A 17,863-nucleotide genomic window follows, 5' to 3' on the forward strand; every position below is an offset into this window, starting at 1 on the left:
GAAAGGAAAACTTGAAATCGCATCATATGACCCCTTTAAACTGTGTTTAAAGCCCCCAATAAAATGTGTAGATTAGATGTTAAAAAAAAAAGTTTAAAAAGGAAGGTGTAATAATTAGTATTTATCATGACAAACACTCGCATTTAATTTGAGAATTTGCTGCTTTTTGTTCTCAAATCAACTTCTAGGGTGGATAAATGGACACCGATACCAGCAGTTGAATATGTAAAGCAATTCAAAATAAATGATTAAAAGATGAATGAATAAAAAAATGAATAAAAGATTGATGAATGATTGAAATAGTTATGAGAAATGACACTTTCCTGATGAGTGAATATGTGCTTGATCACAGAACTTCTGGATCTGATGTCATAAACCAGAAGAATGGCAGTAGCCACGCCCACCAGAGCAGAGAGGACCAATCACTTGTTGTCAACAACAGTTGACAGTTTGTCACTGTTAGAGAGTTAAAAATAAAACCGGATTTTGTCATTTTAAAGATAAAACGGCATCTAAATACGATAATTATTTAGCTCAACAAGTTGCAATAAAAAAAAATAGTGAAACTGATGTTTAACTCACTGTGGTTCTGCAGTTCTGACTTTTGTGAATGACCCAAGAATATGCAACCAATGCTGTGTCCGCAATCACCCTTAAATAAGACACTATTATGTCCGAAAACAGATTGATCTGAAACACGACTGGACTGTGATATTTGTCTTGTTTTATGTCAATCCTCCTGCAACCTCCATCACAGTTTATACTCGTGCATTTATCCTCATGAAAACCAAGAAGCTTTCGCTGATCTTACATTTCCAAACTTAAAACCAGGAAAAGGCAAAGTTCAGGCGACCAGCAAACAGGTTGTCAGAAGCAAGAAAAACACACAAGCAGTGAACAAAGTTTAAGTCAAAATCAAGCAAAAATAAACACGATTGTTTACCAAAAGTCTGAAAAAAGGCCTTGAGAGAAAATAAATAAAAATGACGGAATAGGGACTAGATAAGTGATTTAATAATAATTAGTAATACAATATGAAGGCTACATCAGGAAGTAATATTTTACACTTATATTTTGACATTTAAAACTTAGCTTTAGTATGACGCAGTGTTGCAAAAACTCTGACAAGTTTATCCCTCGGCTGTGTGTCCACAAAAATGTTTTTAGCTAGCTGAAAACACCTAGCTCTGGACGCTTGAGAGTACTTCGGCAGTTTTCAGTTGTGCTATGATATGGAATATCCACGGAACTGTTACTACTGTATTATCTGATTTCATACATAGTTTGTTTCTGAATATAAAAATATTCTTTTTATAAGAAGTGTCTTACTTGCTCTGACACTTCTTTTGGATGAAGGGATGCTCTTGTCAATTGTTATTATTGTTGTACAAGCTGAATGTGACGGCTGGTCGCTATGGTATTTGTCCCGCCCCTCCTTCTCTGTGATTAGACAGCTGGGTAAAAAGTCAAAAACCTCACTCACCTGGCCTCACAAGGCACACTAGAGATTGCGGTCTTTAGTGTCCTTGCAAGCAGTGTTAATTTTGACAGCAAATTTTGATTTAGTCTTAGTCCTAGTCTTTTGACTAAAATGCCATTTAGTTTTAGTCATATTTTAGTCATCCGAATTGTTTTAGTTTTAGTCTAGATTTAGTTGACTAATCCCCGGTTTCACAGACAAGGCTTCAGCTAGTCCTGGACTAAAATGCATGTTTGAGCTGTTTTAACTGAAAGTCAGTTGCACTTACATATCTTAAAATTTGTCAGTGTTATTATTTTGCCTCAAGATGCACACCAGTAATGTTTTTTTCTAAATCCCATTGATAAAAGCTACTTAAATTCCCTAATTGAACTAAGACTTAATCCTGGTTTAGTCTAAGCCCTGTCTGTGAAACCGGGCCTAAATAGCATATGATTTTAGTCGGCTAAAATCTAATGGGTTTAGTTACAGTGTAATGCATTTATTAAGCATTTCTCTAAAATGACCAAACTCATTGTATAGGTTTGATATTAAGGTTTTATCATGATAGACAGATTTAACTGCAGTGACATGCATCATGCCTGTATGTTAAAATTAAATGAAACCACTTCTCATAAAGAAAGGTCTTCTTTTCAATGAAATACCAATGGTTATATAGGCTAATTATGCATTCTTTATAATTGTTTACAACATTCTTCATTCTTTCAAGCAGACATATTTATTTATATAAATACATTTAGATTAATCTTTATTAGGGCTACTAAAGTGATTCAGTCAAGGGCAGTGAGTGATTTTCTGTCTTTCTTTTGTTGCTTGATTAACATCAGTGCAACAGACAATAGCAACTAAATTAGGCTGCTGTCCCTTTAAAACCGGACACACAGATGCAATGTACTGATACACGTCCATTATTCTCCCAACTGTTTACGTTCACCTAAGACATAACCGAGTGTGTTTACATGAATACTTGACAAAACTGACAATTCAACATAATTTTGTGTTCATTTGTGCGTTCATGAGACGCAAGAAAGTAGGCTACTCGTGTGAGAGGCGCTGCTTCAGTGTCTGCACTCGTAAACCGGACCAAATTTAGTTCTCTTTTGCGTCGTCAAATTTATCCATATGTATGCTTTTCTCTTACTCACAGATATTAACATGTTTTAACGTTTTATGAGACGTGCAGCAAATGTATGCCAGCTTGTGTCCCGCCGGATAGATCAATAGGCTATGTTACAGTTCAAATGTGCGCATCTAACCTCCTAACCACACAGCAGATTCGTTCTGAATGAATCGCTTCCTAAATCATCTTCTTCTTTAGAGGTTTTATGGCGGTTGGCAAACCAGCTTAAATGGTGCATTTACCTCTCTTCCTAAATCGTCCCTCCCTAACATTTTCATCAATGAATAAAAACTATAGATTCTCGTCATAGTTTTTGTCATTCAAAACGAGTTTTCAATTCGTTATAGTCTCGTTTTCGTTGGTGAAAAAATGTCGTTGATGAAAATTATGACGAAAATTATTCGTCAACAAAATTAACACTGTTTTGCACCCCCCTCCCATTCTGGAGACCCTGGATCAAATCTTGCCTGGAGCGAGTGGAGTAGGACCAATTACATTTGGTGCCTTGACCCGGATGGAAGTGAGGTTTAGGGGTCCCCTGGCCTCAAGAGGCGCGTTAGCGATTGACATTAGAAACTGCATTCTTTAGCCTCCTTGTTAGCACGTCTGCCTCATATGCCGGAGACACCAGTTCACATCCCACTCAAAGCAGGTCGAGTAGGGCTGGTTACACACGGAGATGCGCAATGGTTCTACTGTGGATCTGTTTGGAACTTTTTTCAATGGTGAAATAGAGCAAACCCCGTCAATGTTCTAGGTTTAAATGAACTAATATTAGCTTCTTGTTTATTGAACTGTAAAATATAAGGCTATAAGGTGGTATAAAATCACGGCTATCACATTTGCAATCCTGCTGATATTTGGGAAAACTCATTATCAAACTCATTATCCTGTTATAAATATTAAAAACAAGAATTCACAGGGATTTTTTGCCCCCTGTATATTTATATATATTACATTTTGGAGGCATTTTTGCCCTAAGCTTCCATTAATTTCCGACCCTGGTGTATGCGCGGCGGGCTCTTTTTCGAGCATAAGTGGACTCTCCTTCTGTTGCGAGGGCCGTTTCAAGTGTAATGGGTGAAACATAGCAAAGGCCACTACTGCGCCTAATGTTTCTTCACACGGGATTAGGCTTTTCTGGACCTGATATCATGAACCAGAAGAATGACAGTAGCCACACCCACCAGACCAGAGAGGACCAATCGGATCACAGCTTCAGAGTCTGAGGAATAAGAGCACAAAACTGAGATCAGCTCAGTGAATAAACGTGAATATTGCCATTGACGTATCATCACACGTGAGACAGAGTTGAGTGATGTTGACATGTTGAGTCTGGTTGCTGATGGGATTGTTGAGCACACAGTTGTAGCTGTTTTTATCCTGATATTCCACCCAGAGACGTAAGGAAATGTCGCTGCTGAGACCAGACACACTGATGCTGGTCAAAAAACTGTTCCTTTTGTACCAGGAGAGAGTCACATTTCTCACATCCACAGCTGAACACACAAATGAACATGAAGAACATTCTGAAGAGTTTCTGCTGATGACAGAAACAGGCAGACGAGCTGAAAACATGAGAGAATAAAGAGAAATGAGGATGAATGAAGATGTTCCAGCAGATGAGGAATAAACATTGAGAGGAACCATGACTGAAAAAAAAACAATGTGCTAAAGAAAGTTAATACTGAACCTAGAAAAAATAGGCTAATTCATTATTTTAAGTATTTAGCCATAATAAGATCCTTGATAAAATGCCTAACTCACCATAGACAGTGAGACTGAATCTCTTTCTCACATTGTTGGTCAGTAGTTTATAACGTCCAGCATGTTTCATTGTGATGTTTGTGATGGTCAGAGATCCAGTCTGATTGTCCAGCTTCAGTCTGTCTCTGAATCTCCCATCAAGATCATCATCATATACAGTGATTCTGTCAGCTGTTACATTGATTTCAGCTATTAAAGTGTGTTCTTTTCCCAAGCTAAACATCCACTAAATCCAGTCATCATCCTTCATTTCAGCAAGATTAGAGATTAGAGTGACTGAGTTTCCTTCATTTACTGACATTAGACTCAGTCCTGGAACAACAAACCCACCTGAAGAAGAGGTCAGATTAACAGATTAAAGCTTTAAAATCACCTTATGTTGGTTTGATGAAGCTTCTCTAGAATACTTGTAATTACTTCAATGTGAAGTGAAAAATATTCTGCATCACTATAAACATTAAATATGCTGAATAAAATTAGAAATAGTTAAATAGATACATTTTTATATAGACCAATAACTAAAATAATAAGAAAGACTGTCACACTAAACCTAATGCTTTTGGGTAGTTGAGCTTCATATTTATTTGATGGAATCAATCCCTAATAACTGAGTTTAGACCTGAATTTAAACTTGGTCTGACAGTAAAAACAACTCAAGTCTTAAAAACACACATTTCAAACTCACCATCCAGACGCCACAAACACAAACAGAACAAAACTAATTTCAGTGACATTTTCTTCATCTGTTCACTGAAAAGCTCTTGATATCAGTAATATCAGTGATATCACTCATACCAGTAATCTTCATTTCTTTGTGCACACAGTATCAAAACGCTAACTTAATGGTAATGTTACAACTTCTCATACTGGTAAATTGTCAGAACCGATTTACCGGTCATTTTGAAAAGGTCCTGTTCACACATGATCTTTTAACAGCAATTTACCATACTGAAGAGTATGTGTCTAAAACGTAACTCAGTGTTAACTTCTTGTTTGTTGAACTGTTGCATAAAATCAATATCACATTTGCAATCGTGCTGATCAGGCACATGCACACATAGACATCAAACGGGGCTTGAGCAACTGCCCTTTATTCTGTTTTTTTTAATTATTTTTTTTTATAAATGAATATATGTGTGCGTGTGTGTGTGTGTTTCTGTTTGCGCACAGCTGTCCCTGTCAAACAAATAAAAAATCAAAATATCAGGTCGGGTCAGGAAATGTCGAGACTGTCGAGTGTCGAGTTCCGATGCCTTTCTCCCTCCGCGCCTTCGCACCACAGCAGTGTAGCACACATTGATCAGCTGCACATCACATCACAGACATGCAGAGAGCCGCAGAAGTGAAGCCCTCTCTCCCTTTCCAGTTGTGTTTGTCTTGGTGTGGAGGTGAATGGTGATGAACAACAGACTAAGCTACCTGTGCCTCGAATTTACAGCTAATTATCCTATCCATGACTCATGAGAGCTTAGTTAGCTAAAGTTTAGCTAAGGCAATAGGAAGTCTAGTAGGTTAGACCAGTGCAGGTTCTTTCACTGCATGATTCAGTTTATTAAAATGCATTTAGAATGATCACAAAATGCAACATAGGAAGGCAGAAATGTATATATTTATATCATTTCATATAGTTAATCAGTATCACGCGAAGACTGACGTTTTTTTCCACCAAAAAGCAACATGAGAAATGTGATATTGATTTTATACAGCAGTTCAATAAACAAGAATTTAATATTAAGACACTTAAGTTTTAGACACAATATTGACTATTTCGCAAACAAATATAATTTCAATTTGCGTCGCTGAGCAACATGACACTGTTTTGTTCCTGATTGAATCACCGGTTGAAATGATTCGGTTCAATCGCAATGACTCACTTATTAACAGTGACTTGCTGCCACCTACTGGCAGTTTTAATTTCACATTTAAAGTATATTTTCATTTTTTTTAATCATTTCAAATATCAGTATTTAACGTTTTATGTTTAAAATGTCAAAACAGTATTAATGCATTTGTAACTGCAGGTTAAATACATTAATGTCCTGCATTAAACAGTGTGTAAATGCATCTAAATGTCCCTTCTAATGCAGCTTCTGTGTTTGGAAACTAGAAAACACGGAAGGGCTAAGCATTCAATCACCAGCCATGACAGAGAGTGTGTGTGCTATTCTTATAGGCCTACTAATGTGAGACAGCTGTGAACTGATGATGAGATCAGATGAGAGACAGGTGATGCACTTGATGAGTCCGGGCAAAGGATTATGGGAAATGGAGTCCTGAGTGAATGGCAAGGTACCAGAAATGGCATCTTTAGCCATAACAGGGTGAGCAGAGAGTTCAGAGGCAGCTTTTTGACCGTGGCTGGAATGTCAGATAATTCAGAACCGACCTCCTTGGTCGGAACAGGACAGACTAAGAGTTCAGAAACGGCCTTCTTAGCCGTAACCGGATAGGCAGAGAATGCACAGACGGCCTCCATAGCTGTGACAGGACAGGCAGAGAGTAGGCAGAGAGTTTGCAGCCGTCCTCCATAGCCATGACAGGACGGGCAGAGAGTTCACAAACGGATACTACTGACACCTCTGGAGATTGTGCAGCGGATGCCGCTACCTCTGGAGGTTCTACAGCAATACCAGCAGGAAACAGGGAGAGTTCATTAACAGACTCTGGACGAACAGCTGAGACGTGACGTGACTCTGGAAGATCAGCTGATATGTGATGAGATTCTGGGAGATCAGCTGTGACGTGACGCTGGACGAACTGCTGAGATATGACAAGACTCTGTATGAACAGCGGAGACGTGGAGAGACTCTAGAAGATCAGCTGTGACGTGACGTGACTCTGGACGAACAGCTGAGACGTGACGAGGCTCTGGATGATTGTGACGAGGCTCTGGAAGATCAGCCGAGACGTGACGAGGCTCTGGACGATCAGCTGTGACGTGACGTGACTCAGGAAGATCAGCTGTGACGTGACGTGACTCAGGAAGATCAGCGGTGACGTGACTTGAACCAGGAAGATCAGCCGTGATGTGACTTGACTCAAAACGATCAGCTGTGACTTGACTTGACTCAGGGATGGCAGCAGTGACGTGACTTGAACCAGGAAGATCAGCCGTGATGTGACTTGACTCAAGACGATCAGCCGTGACTTGACTTGACTCAGAAAGATCAGCTGTGACTTGACTTGACTCAGGGATGGCAGCAGTGACGTGACTTGAACCAGGAAGATCAGCCGTAATGTGACTTGACTCAAGACGATCAGCCGTGACTTGACTTGACTCAGAAAGATCAGCTGTGACTTGACTTGACTCAGGAAGATCAGAAATATAATGTGATTTTTGTCATTTATATTTCACTTTGTCATAAGTGATCTTCCACTAATGGGTTTATTGTGATCCTGAATTATAAATATTCTAGATTATCAAAGAACGCTTTAATAATTTGGTATAACATGTTTTTTATTTTCTCCAAATGTATCTGCTTGCCTTCATGAATAAAGTTTTCTCCATGCTTTATTACATTATGTCGAGCACCCCCTGGAGGAATACTCACTTTATGTATATTTTAATTTTCATCAGAGCGCAACATATTGAGCTTCACATTATTAAAACATCATTTGTAACTGTACATTATTTTTAAGCTCATTACTTTTTCTCTGAAACTTTTTTTTATTTACTATTAATTGTCATTTGTTTACTCTGTTTACTATTGTATTAATGCAGTGCCTATTTTTTTCTTTATGGAATCATAACATCGCGTTTTTAAATGTAAAATGTGTATTATTTTCTTTAAAATAATCTATGAATTCATTGAGTTTGTTGTCCCATTTCCGGTTTCTCAGAAGCGGAAGTCGTCATAGATCGGTAAGCCTCTACAGTGGTAAACGGAGACCACAGCAGGGCTGCGTTCAGCCCCGACAAAACGTTGCAAAACGTTTTTTTTTTTTTTTACGGAAACAGTGGTGCGTTGAACACCCTGTTCTGATGACGCAAGAGTTGCAACTATGGCAGCTGAGAAGGCCATTCTTTGTGTTATTTTTGAAGAATTTTAGGAGCCTGATGAAATCGGTATAAATACGGCTACGTTCACACTGTCAATTTTTGGGATTGACAACCGCATTTTCTTTAGAGGTGTGAGTCTCGAAATGTGCCGTTCACACAGCAGCTTACAGTTGTGTTTAGAATACTGTCTGTATGAACGTGCAACGGGAGTCAAGCCCGTATTCCTTACCAGTAACCATAGCGACAGTGACCAATGTAAAATCAAAGATGGCGACGTCCATAAAACTGAAAGTCTTATCACTTTCTGACACGACAAGAGTCCAAAGGAGCCGCGAGTTCATCCGTCAAATCTTCATTAACCGACAGCAGCCTTTATATTTGGGTGGAGAGCGGAGTATTTCAGTCGCACACAGAACACAAAACTGACTGGAGCGGCTCCGGTGGAAAACTGACGGGATCTAAAAATTTCAGGCGACAGACACGCAGCTCATTTCTCCATCACTGTAAGTTACTGAAAACACACGTGAAAACACGTAACACACGGTAGACATGCGTTTGTGCGGCAGAGCGGCTCTCTCTCGCACTGTATGATGTGACAGACAACTAGTTGTCCAGTCCTGTTCCGTTCACACAGGTTGTGAATCCTGAAAATGTACAGGTGTGAGTTCGGTTACGGAATGCGGTTGTCACACCCATAAATAACCGAACTGTGTGTGAACGTAACCGTATTAAGGACTCAAATACAGGACTGACAACCGTATTCTGCTGCTGTGTGAACGTGGCCTACGTGTTTAATACTGCAAAATACGCTCGATGTTAAAGTCACTGACCTTGCCGTCCAGAATAAAAGAGAACATCCCAATCGAGTGAAGGGATTTGTGGAAACTGTGGTTCCTAATTATTGTGATCCAACATTTGCCTCTCATTTCAGGATGAAAAGACAAACATTTCAGTTGAAGGATAATCCACTTCTTACCTCCGAGACTGTGTTATGATCTATATGACCTTATTATTTTTATTGTGAGTATTAGGCTTATCATTATTGCTGATCACTGTTGTTGTGCAATGATATTGTAATGTTTACCATTATATAATCAGAGGAGTTTAGAAAAGTAGAAAGTGTCACTCCACAATACAATAGCAAAATAGTATTTTTTTGTTACATTAATCAATCTACTTGGACCCATTGTGCGAGCTGTCTCTTTAATACTGCGTGGTTTATATACATGTTGCTGCTGATTGGGCTGACATTTTTCACACACCCACCAAACAAGAGAAAACGTATCTCAAACCCCGTTGCACACCGTTTCCAGGAAACATGTCGTTCGACCCGGAAACCGTAGCAAAACGTTGCGCTTGAACGTGCCCCAGGTATGATTTATGTGTTTTCATTGGATAAAAAAAGCAAAACACAAAACTCACGATATCGTTTTACACGACTTTTTCAAAATAGGAAAAACATATAGAGAGATTGATTAGCAGTCAGAAGAGGGAAGGATATCAAATAAATCGTCAGGGCAAATAAAAATATATTTGTATTGTTTTAAGGGTAAGTTTAGGGTAAAGATAGGTGTGGGTGGGTAGGGGTAGTTATGGACATTAAAAAAGCCTCAAACCACATGAAGATGCTGGTAGCACAATCTGATGGGTAGCATTTTTCGCTATCGATTTGTGCTATAGCTGGGAGGTAGCACATATTCTCAAAACTATCTTCAATGACTTCAAAATCAATATTTTGATCACTGGCAGCTTATTTACCACATCCACCATCAAATGACAGTGACATTTATATTTCATTGCGTACAGTAATTGCTCTGCAGTAAAGCCATTTAAACCAATATATTTTTTGCTGATGATATTCTTTTGTTTTATGCCTGCGGTAATTATGAGAGAAGCATCACGTCATCATTGTGTATCAAACATTGCCACCTCGAGGAATAAGGATCCACGTATTGAGTCATCAGGTATGTAAATATCGTTGGGCAGGGAAAACTTACACATTTACATACCTTGGGTGAGGAGATGGGGCAGTGGAGGGATGCTGATAAACTGTTGATGGATAGAGGTTAGTCTGCTGTATTTATACCTCTTGAAAAAGGGCACTTCTCATATTTATTTACATTTTTTTTCTAAACAAAACGTTAAATATATTAGGGGTGTGCGATATTGACAAAAAATATATCAATATTTTCTTGGATTTCATCAATAATGATAATTTGACAATATTTTGCTGAGTGTATTATTGTGCTGATATCTGATAAGGATAGGGTTGAGAAGGACCACCGTGGACAGCCGACTCCTAAAGTTTTTGATATTCTGCATATTCTGTGTGGTGATCAGTTCACAGCAGTGATAGAAATGAATCTTATCCAGTAAGTTTAAATTGATTATTACCTTTTATGGGCATTTTTACCTTTATAAAGCCATTTTTTTTTTTAAAGTGCGCATCATCTTTTCAGTCAAATTTTTAACTTGAATCAGTCAATTAGAATAATAAGCAATTTATGGCTGTTACCAAGCAAATGAAATCAGTATTGACAAAATTCATCTTTGCAATGCAGAGGAAACACAGAAGCTACATCTGAAGTGGCATTTAGATGTATTTACACACTGTTTAATGCAGAACATGAATGTTTTAACCTGTAGTTACAAATGCATTAATACTGTTTTGATATTTTAAACATAAAACGTTGAATACTGATATTTGAAATAATTTTTTTTTTTTAAATGAAAAGATATTTCAAATGTGAAATTAAAACCGGCATTAGGTGGCAGCAAGTCACTGTTAATAAGTGAGTCATTGCGATTGAACCGAATAATTTAAACCAGGGATGGGCAACTTGATGACGAGGGCCAGTATATATATATGGCTATCATCCGATCAGCAATAGATTATGATAGTATGATTTATGGTTCTGTGAGTAAGTCTCTACTAAAAAAAGTAAATGCAGTACAGACGCAGGTTTTGAGATTATGTTGTGGGGCATTTAAAACTTCCCCTAGAGCTTCCGTGCAAGTTGAAATGGGAGACATGCTGTTGGAAATAAGACGTAAACAACTGTAAATGGTATATTGGGTATCTTTGATGGGGCACAACAATGAACACCCTACTAAAGCAATATTTTTTAAAAGTTGGGAATATGGAAAAAGTAATATTAAGACTGATATTTGAAATAATTTTTTTTTTTTAAATGAAAAGATATTTCAAATGTGAAATTAAAACCGGCATTAGGTGGCAGCAAGTCACTGTTAATAAGTGAGTCATTGCGATTGAACCGAATAATTTAAACCAGGGATGGGCAACTTGATGACGAGGGCCAGAATTGTTTCTCCTTTATACCAAGGGGCCAGATTACTAATCCACGTCCACACGCCGGTTCAAAAGATCCAGAAGCTATGAAAACAGGAATAGCAGTAGTTATTCCGCAATATGCAATAGTTATTAAGAAAATAACCCCGGATTTTTTATCTGTATTTACAGCAGAGTTGGTAGCTATTGTTATGGCTCTCCAGCGGGTAGAGGAAAATAGAATTAAAAAAGCAGTAATATGTTCAGATTCGGATGGGCAACTTGATGACGAGGGCCAGAATTGTTTCTCCTTTATACCAAGGGGCCAGATTACTAATCCACGTCCACACGCCTTTTACACCGTCTTACTCAATTTCCTTTTTATTGAAGGAAATTAAAGTATAACTAATGTAATTTGCTTTTAAAATTTTTATTAACTATAAAACTTGTGCAGTTATCCTAATTCAGAAGGAACACTTTGTTGTCAGTGGAAAGAAATATTACCCCAACAAGCCAATGTAAACATCTCAATTGCATTGTCTGTAAATTTGCAACAAACAAATGTACAGAGGTCCTTTTTTATTAGTGGCCTACAGAACATTCTCAAAACAACCTAAGAGGACAGTTAAAAAGGGCTTATTAAAAAAATAGTTACTCCAAATGGTAGCATAAAATAACTGGTATCTGCAGCTGTCACGAATCCGGTCTATGAACTTCCGTTCACTCACCACCAGAGGTCCACAGCTCACTACATGGACTCTCACACTTACACACCCTGGACTACATTTCCCATCATTCATTGCACTCAGCTGTAACCAATCACACGCTCACCTGAAAGCTATTACACACACTATATAACATCCACCCAGATCCTACTCAAGTCACCAAAAGGCACTGAATGTTATGAGATGCAAGGCATTAAAGCACATGCAAAGGTACTTATGTGATTGGAATAAGTGCAGTGTCCCATGAGTGTAACTCCTGCAGAGTTAACATTTGATGTGAATGTCACATTGTACATTATATTGAGCTGGAGGCGCCAGAACTGCAACTGATAGAATGTGCGCTATAGCACGATACTATGATATTTCTTCAAACGCAGATTGTGGAGACATTTTTTTCGTCCATCATCAAAAATAATCATATCACACACCCCTACGTAGAATAAAAATATCTTGAGCTTTTGTTAACTATGGACTGTTAACTGTTTTTCAGCCATTTAACCCATTGAAAAAAACCACTGACTTTGGGACGATGGAACCTGAAATTTTTTCTAAGCCTTGTTACTGATCCAGGCCTCTACACTTCATTTTCTCCAGAATAAAAGAGAAAGCTAAACTCATGTTTCAACTAGAGTTTCAAAAGAGTTGTTTTGCCTAGATTTGCCCAAATCTGCGATCAAAAAACAGAGATCTTGCTACAATCTCAAGTATTTCTCATCAGATTTTCTAAACCCCAAATCTCTCAGGTAAACAAACGCAAATTTCTCTAAATGAACAATTACATTTACAGGTTACTTCTCATTAACATTCGATTGATGAATTTTATTGTAACAACATGCAAACATTATGATTACACTCTAAAAACATACCCTGCAGTATTTTTCCCATTTGTGTTGCACAGAATCTGTACAGAAATCTGGTTTGATCTGTCAGTGGATAAACAGTTTCTGCTGGATGTTTGTGGTTGCTGTGAATTCTCCTATAGTATGATAAACTCTTCGCGTGCGCTTTCACTGGGTGAAGTAGCTTATGCAATGCAAGTTAGAATGACCACAAAAGTCAAGATATGAGTATAAATTCTGTATGACCTTTTATATCTTTTTATACTTGCCTCATATAACAGAATTAAGCAATATCATACGAGCAAGCGTGCTCTTTTCCTCAACATCAGCATGATCAGCAAATGTGATACTGATTTTATGCAACAGTTCAACAAACAAGAAGTTAACATTGAGTTACATTTTAGACATAATATTGTTTGTTTTAACTTTAATGGAGAAGTTAGAATATGAAAAACTTCAGGAGTCTAGCAACATTGTTGTTTACAAAATCTAAATAAAAATCGAAACATTTTTATATATATATATATATATATATATATATATATTTTGTTTCAACATTGCACACACCCTAGTCAGAGGTCAAATATGATTGACAGCTGACAACACTAAATAAAACACCAGTAGATACTGATTTCTAATCCAATTTTTCACTCTTTTCTTAGTTTTCATTCAGGCCCAGAATTCATTTGAAAATCTAGCGTAGCGTTAGTTCTGGCAGGTCACGTTAGTCAAGATCAGCAAAAGCTTGTTGATTTTCGTGATGTTAAAGGAGATGGACGTGTGAGCGGAAACTAGCTGAGGTTGAGGGAGGACACAACCAGATAAATATCACAGTTCAGTCGGGAGTGTTTTCAGACATTTTAAGCATCACTGTTGTGGGTTTTTCAGTGAACCGGTGAAGAAAATGGCTCATAAATTCGTTTTGTTCTGTTTGTGTTTGTGGCGTCTGGATGGTGAGTTTGAAATGTGTTTTTATAGCTTCAGTTGTTTCTGTTCTGATATCATGTAATAAATGACTGATTACATTAGAGATGATTAACATTCACTGTTATTCTCATATATAAATGCACCATGATACTAATCTGAGATCAAGTTTGAATTCAAGTTATTCAGGTTATTCAGTAGTGATTGATTCAGTTAAATATGAAGCTCAAACAAGCAACAGCATTAGTGTTAGTTGTATTAAGATTCATTCAAGTTAGTTATTTTTCCATATAAATTCTCTTTTCAAAATTCTCCTTTTGTCTTTGTACTGCTGTAGATGTTATTCATTTCAATTATTAATAGTATTTTAGTGAAGCTTCATCAAATCAACATCAAATGAGTTTAAATCTTAATCTGTAAAAACAAATGTTCTTCAGGTGTGTTTGGTGATGAAGTGGAGTCGGTGTCAGTGGTGGAGGGACACAAGGTCACTCTAAACTCTGGTCTTACTGAAATGAAGGATGATGATGTGATTCAGTGGAGGTTCCTTGATTATCTGAGTCAGTTGTTTGGATATGAATACACTTTAATATCTGAAATCAATGTAACGGCCGCCAGCATGTCTGTATATGAGGATGTTCTTGATGGGAGATTCAGAAACAGACTGAAGCTGGACAATCAAACTGGATCTCTGACCATCACAAACATCAGAACTGAACATGCTGGACGTTATGAACTACAGACCAAAAGTGTGAGAAAATGTTTCAAAATCACTGTATTTGATAGTAAGTATATATATATATATTTAACCTGTTTTATATTTGAATCAGTACAAAGATGCAATTAATAAACCAACTACATTTTGCTTTTGTTGATTCATGATGATATTCATTTCAAATTTAAACTTCAAACTATTTACTTTAGTAAACCATCAAATAACCATTTTTATCCTTGTTTCTGATTGTTCTCTTTCTGTTTGGTGTTACAGTGAAGTCAGTGTCAGTGAAGGAGGGAGATTCAGTCACTCTAAACTCTGGTCTTACTGAAATAATGGATGATGATGAGATTCAGTGGAGGTTTGGAAATGAAAATACTTTAATCGCTGAAATCAATAAACGGACTGACAACATCACTGTATATGAGGATGTTCTTGATGGGAGATTCAGAGACAGACTGAAGCTGAACAAACAAACGGGATCTCTGACTATCACAAACACCAGAATCACAAACTTTGGAGTTTATAAACTATATAGCAATTATATTAAGGCGATTATGTTCTTTCTCAATGTCCATAGTGAGTTAAACATGAATTAAAATTTTTAGTTTAAAGATGCAATAATTAATCCACAGAGCGTGTCTGTTCTGTTGCATAATATTATTAATTTCAAATTTAAATATCCATTTACTTTCATAAACCATCCTACATTTGCTCAACAGTATTAATCTGTGACAAACCCTGTTTGTTTTGTGTGTGTGTGTGTGTTTTGTTGATCCAGATGAAATATCAGTGATGGAGGGAGATTCAGTCACTCTAAACAATCGTCTTACTGAAATACTGAGTGGTGATGTGTTTCTGTGGTGGTTTTCATATACTAAAATCGCTTTAATTGCTATAATCGATAAACCGACTGACATATTCGATGTATATGATGATGTTCTTGATGGGAGATTCAGAGACAGACTGAAGCTGAACAAACAAACTGGATCTCTGACTATCACAGACACCAGACCTGAACATGATGGATATTATAAACTACAGGTGAGTTTTATTGGTTTCATTTATTTATTGCAGCATTATTAAAGTAAATCTAAGGAAGTATCTAATTACTTAGAATTACAAATCAGCTTTTTTAGCTTTATATTTAACTTTCTATTAAATCGTTTTAAATGTTATACTTTTGATCATTCTTGGTTCCTCTCAATGTTTCTTCCTCATCTGCTTGAATATCTTCATTTATCTTTATTTCTCTTATATTTTCAGCTCGTCTGCCTGTTCCTGTCATCAGCAGTAACTCTTCACAATGTTCTTCATCATCATCATCATCATCATCATCTTGTTCACTGGTGTGTTCAGTGTTTAATGTGAGTCATGTGACTCTCTCCTGGTACAAAGGAAACAGTTTATTGTCCAGCATCAGTGTGTCTGATCTCAGCATCAGTCTCTCTCTACCTCTGGAGGTGGAATATCAGGATAAAAACACCTACAGCTGTGTGCTCAACAATCCCATCAGCAACCAGACTCAACATCTGGACATCAGTCAACTCTGTCACACATGTTCAGGTACAGCAGCTGATATTAGTTGATGTCGGCGCTGATATTAACGATTATTGACTGAGCTGATCTCAGTTTGATGTTTTTATTCCTCAGACTCTGTCCACTGTTATGGTTCTACTGAAGCTGTGATCCGATTGGTCCTCTCTGCTCTGGTGGGCGTGGCTACTGTCATTCTTCTGGTTTACGACATCAGATCCAGAAGAGCTGAACAAGATCAAGCACATATTCACACACCAGGGATATGATTGATGTCATTTCTCACAAATTGTTTTGCATATGTAAATATTTGTGAGATTACTTAATTTATAGCTTTATATGTCCATCTTTTTTTCAGGAAGTATTGAAATCTAAAGCAGAAAGCTCATGCTCTGTCAGTTTTCAGTGTCTGAGTTTTTAAAATGCAGTTTGAAAGGCATTATTGTTTATATTTTTCTCAGATAAGACACACAGATCTCACTTTACTACTGCTGTCCATTGCCATGTCTATCTGCTTGCCTTTATCAATAAAGTTTTTTAATGCTCAAGTGTCTCTTCATGTTTTATTACACTTATGTTGAGCACCTCCTGGAGGAATTCAGAAGTTTAGCAGAGCATGCCATATACAGCTTTACACTATTAATACATGATTTGTAAATGTTTACATTATTAAGCACATTCTTCTACTATTACTACCAACAAATAAAAAAATTAAGTTATTTGGCTACCTCTGTTAAATTTCTCATTCTGAAATTCAAATTAGAATGACATTTAAGCTAGTTGAATTACAAAACTGCATAATCGTTAATAGGAATACCATTTCCTAAAGAAAGAAAGCGTATTCCAAATCTCTTTACTTACAAAACAACCCTTAATCTCTCTTTATTTGGGAGAGAAAACCAAACGTGATTCACTACTAGCCTCTGTAGTGAACTGGTAGTTTTATTATGTGACGCCTGTTACGTCTGAGAATAGCTCCACTTTGTGTCTGGATCAGATAGAATGTTTAGTGTACAGGCTGAATGTGAAAGTGTATGGTGTCCTATACTCGGAATTTGTGCTTTGTATTAAACCCATCCAAGTGCACACACACAGCAGGGAGTAGTGAACACACAAACCGTGAACACACACCCGGTGCAGTTGGGGGTTTTGGTGCCTTGCTTAAAGGGTTAGTTCACCCAAAAATGAAAATTAGGCTGCGTTTTACTCACCCCCGAGGCAACGTCATTCTCACGGAACTGCTTCTGTTTACAACAGTGAGCGCAAGCTAGATTCAAGTGATTATTACGTTTTGAATATGGATATTTTTCTTTCAAAAACGCATCGATTTCGCTACAGAAGACCTTTGTTCAGCCCCCGGAGCCGTGTGAGACACTTTTTTTATGGATGGGCGCTTTTTATTTAACTTCTTTTGGACTGATGCATGCAACACCCGCTGAATGCCATGAAATACCTCAGTCGTGGTATT

The 17,863-nt window shown here is 37.4% G+C and overlaps 1 protein-coding gene across 1 annotated transcript in view; it reads left to right on the top strand.

The window, feature by feature from the left end:
* LOC107702610 (SLAM family member 5-like) overlaps positions 1-16,664 on the top strand; it is a 17,040-nt gene extending 376 nt beyond the window's left edge. The window contains exons 2-5 of the mRNA XM_016504983.1: positions 14,582-14,929; positions 15,133-15,438; positions 16,126-16,425; positions 16,513-16,664. Of these exons, the coding sequence (XP_016360469.1) occupies positions 14,582-14,929; positions 15,133-15,438; positions 16,126-16,425; positions 16,513-16,664 (1,106 nt within the window). The remainder of the gene's footprint in view (positions 1-14,581; positions 14,930-15,132; positions 15,439-16,125; positions 16,426-16,512) is intronic.
* Positions 16,665-17,863: the final 1,199 nt, after the last annotated feature.

The sequence above is a fragment of the Sinocyclocheilus anshuiensis genome, unplaced genomic scaffold (genome assembly GCF_001515605.1).
Source record: "Sinocyclocheilus anshuiensis isolate Anshui unplaced genomic scaffold, SAMN03320099.WGS_v1.1 scaffold802, whole genome shotgun sequence".
NCBI classification, from domain to species: domain Eukaryota; kingdom Metazoa; phylum Chordata; class Actinopteri; order Cypriniformes; family Cyprinidae; genus Sinocyclocheilus; species Sinocyclocheilus anshuiensis.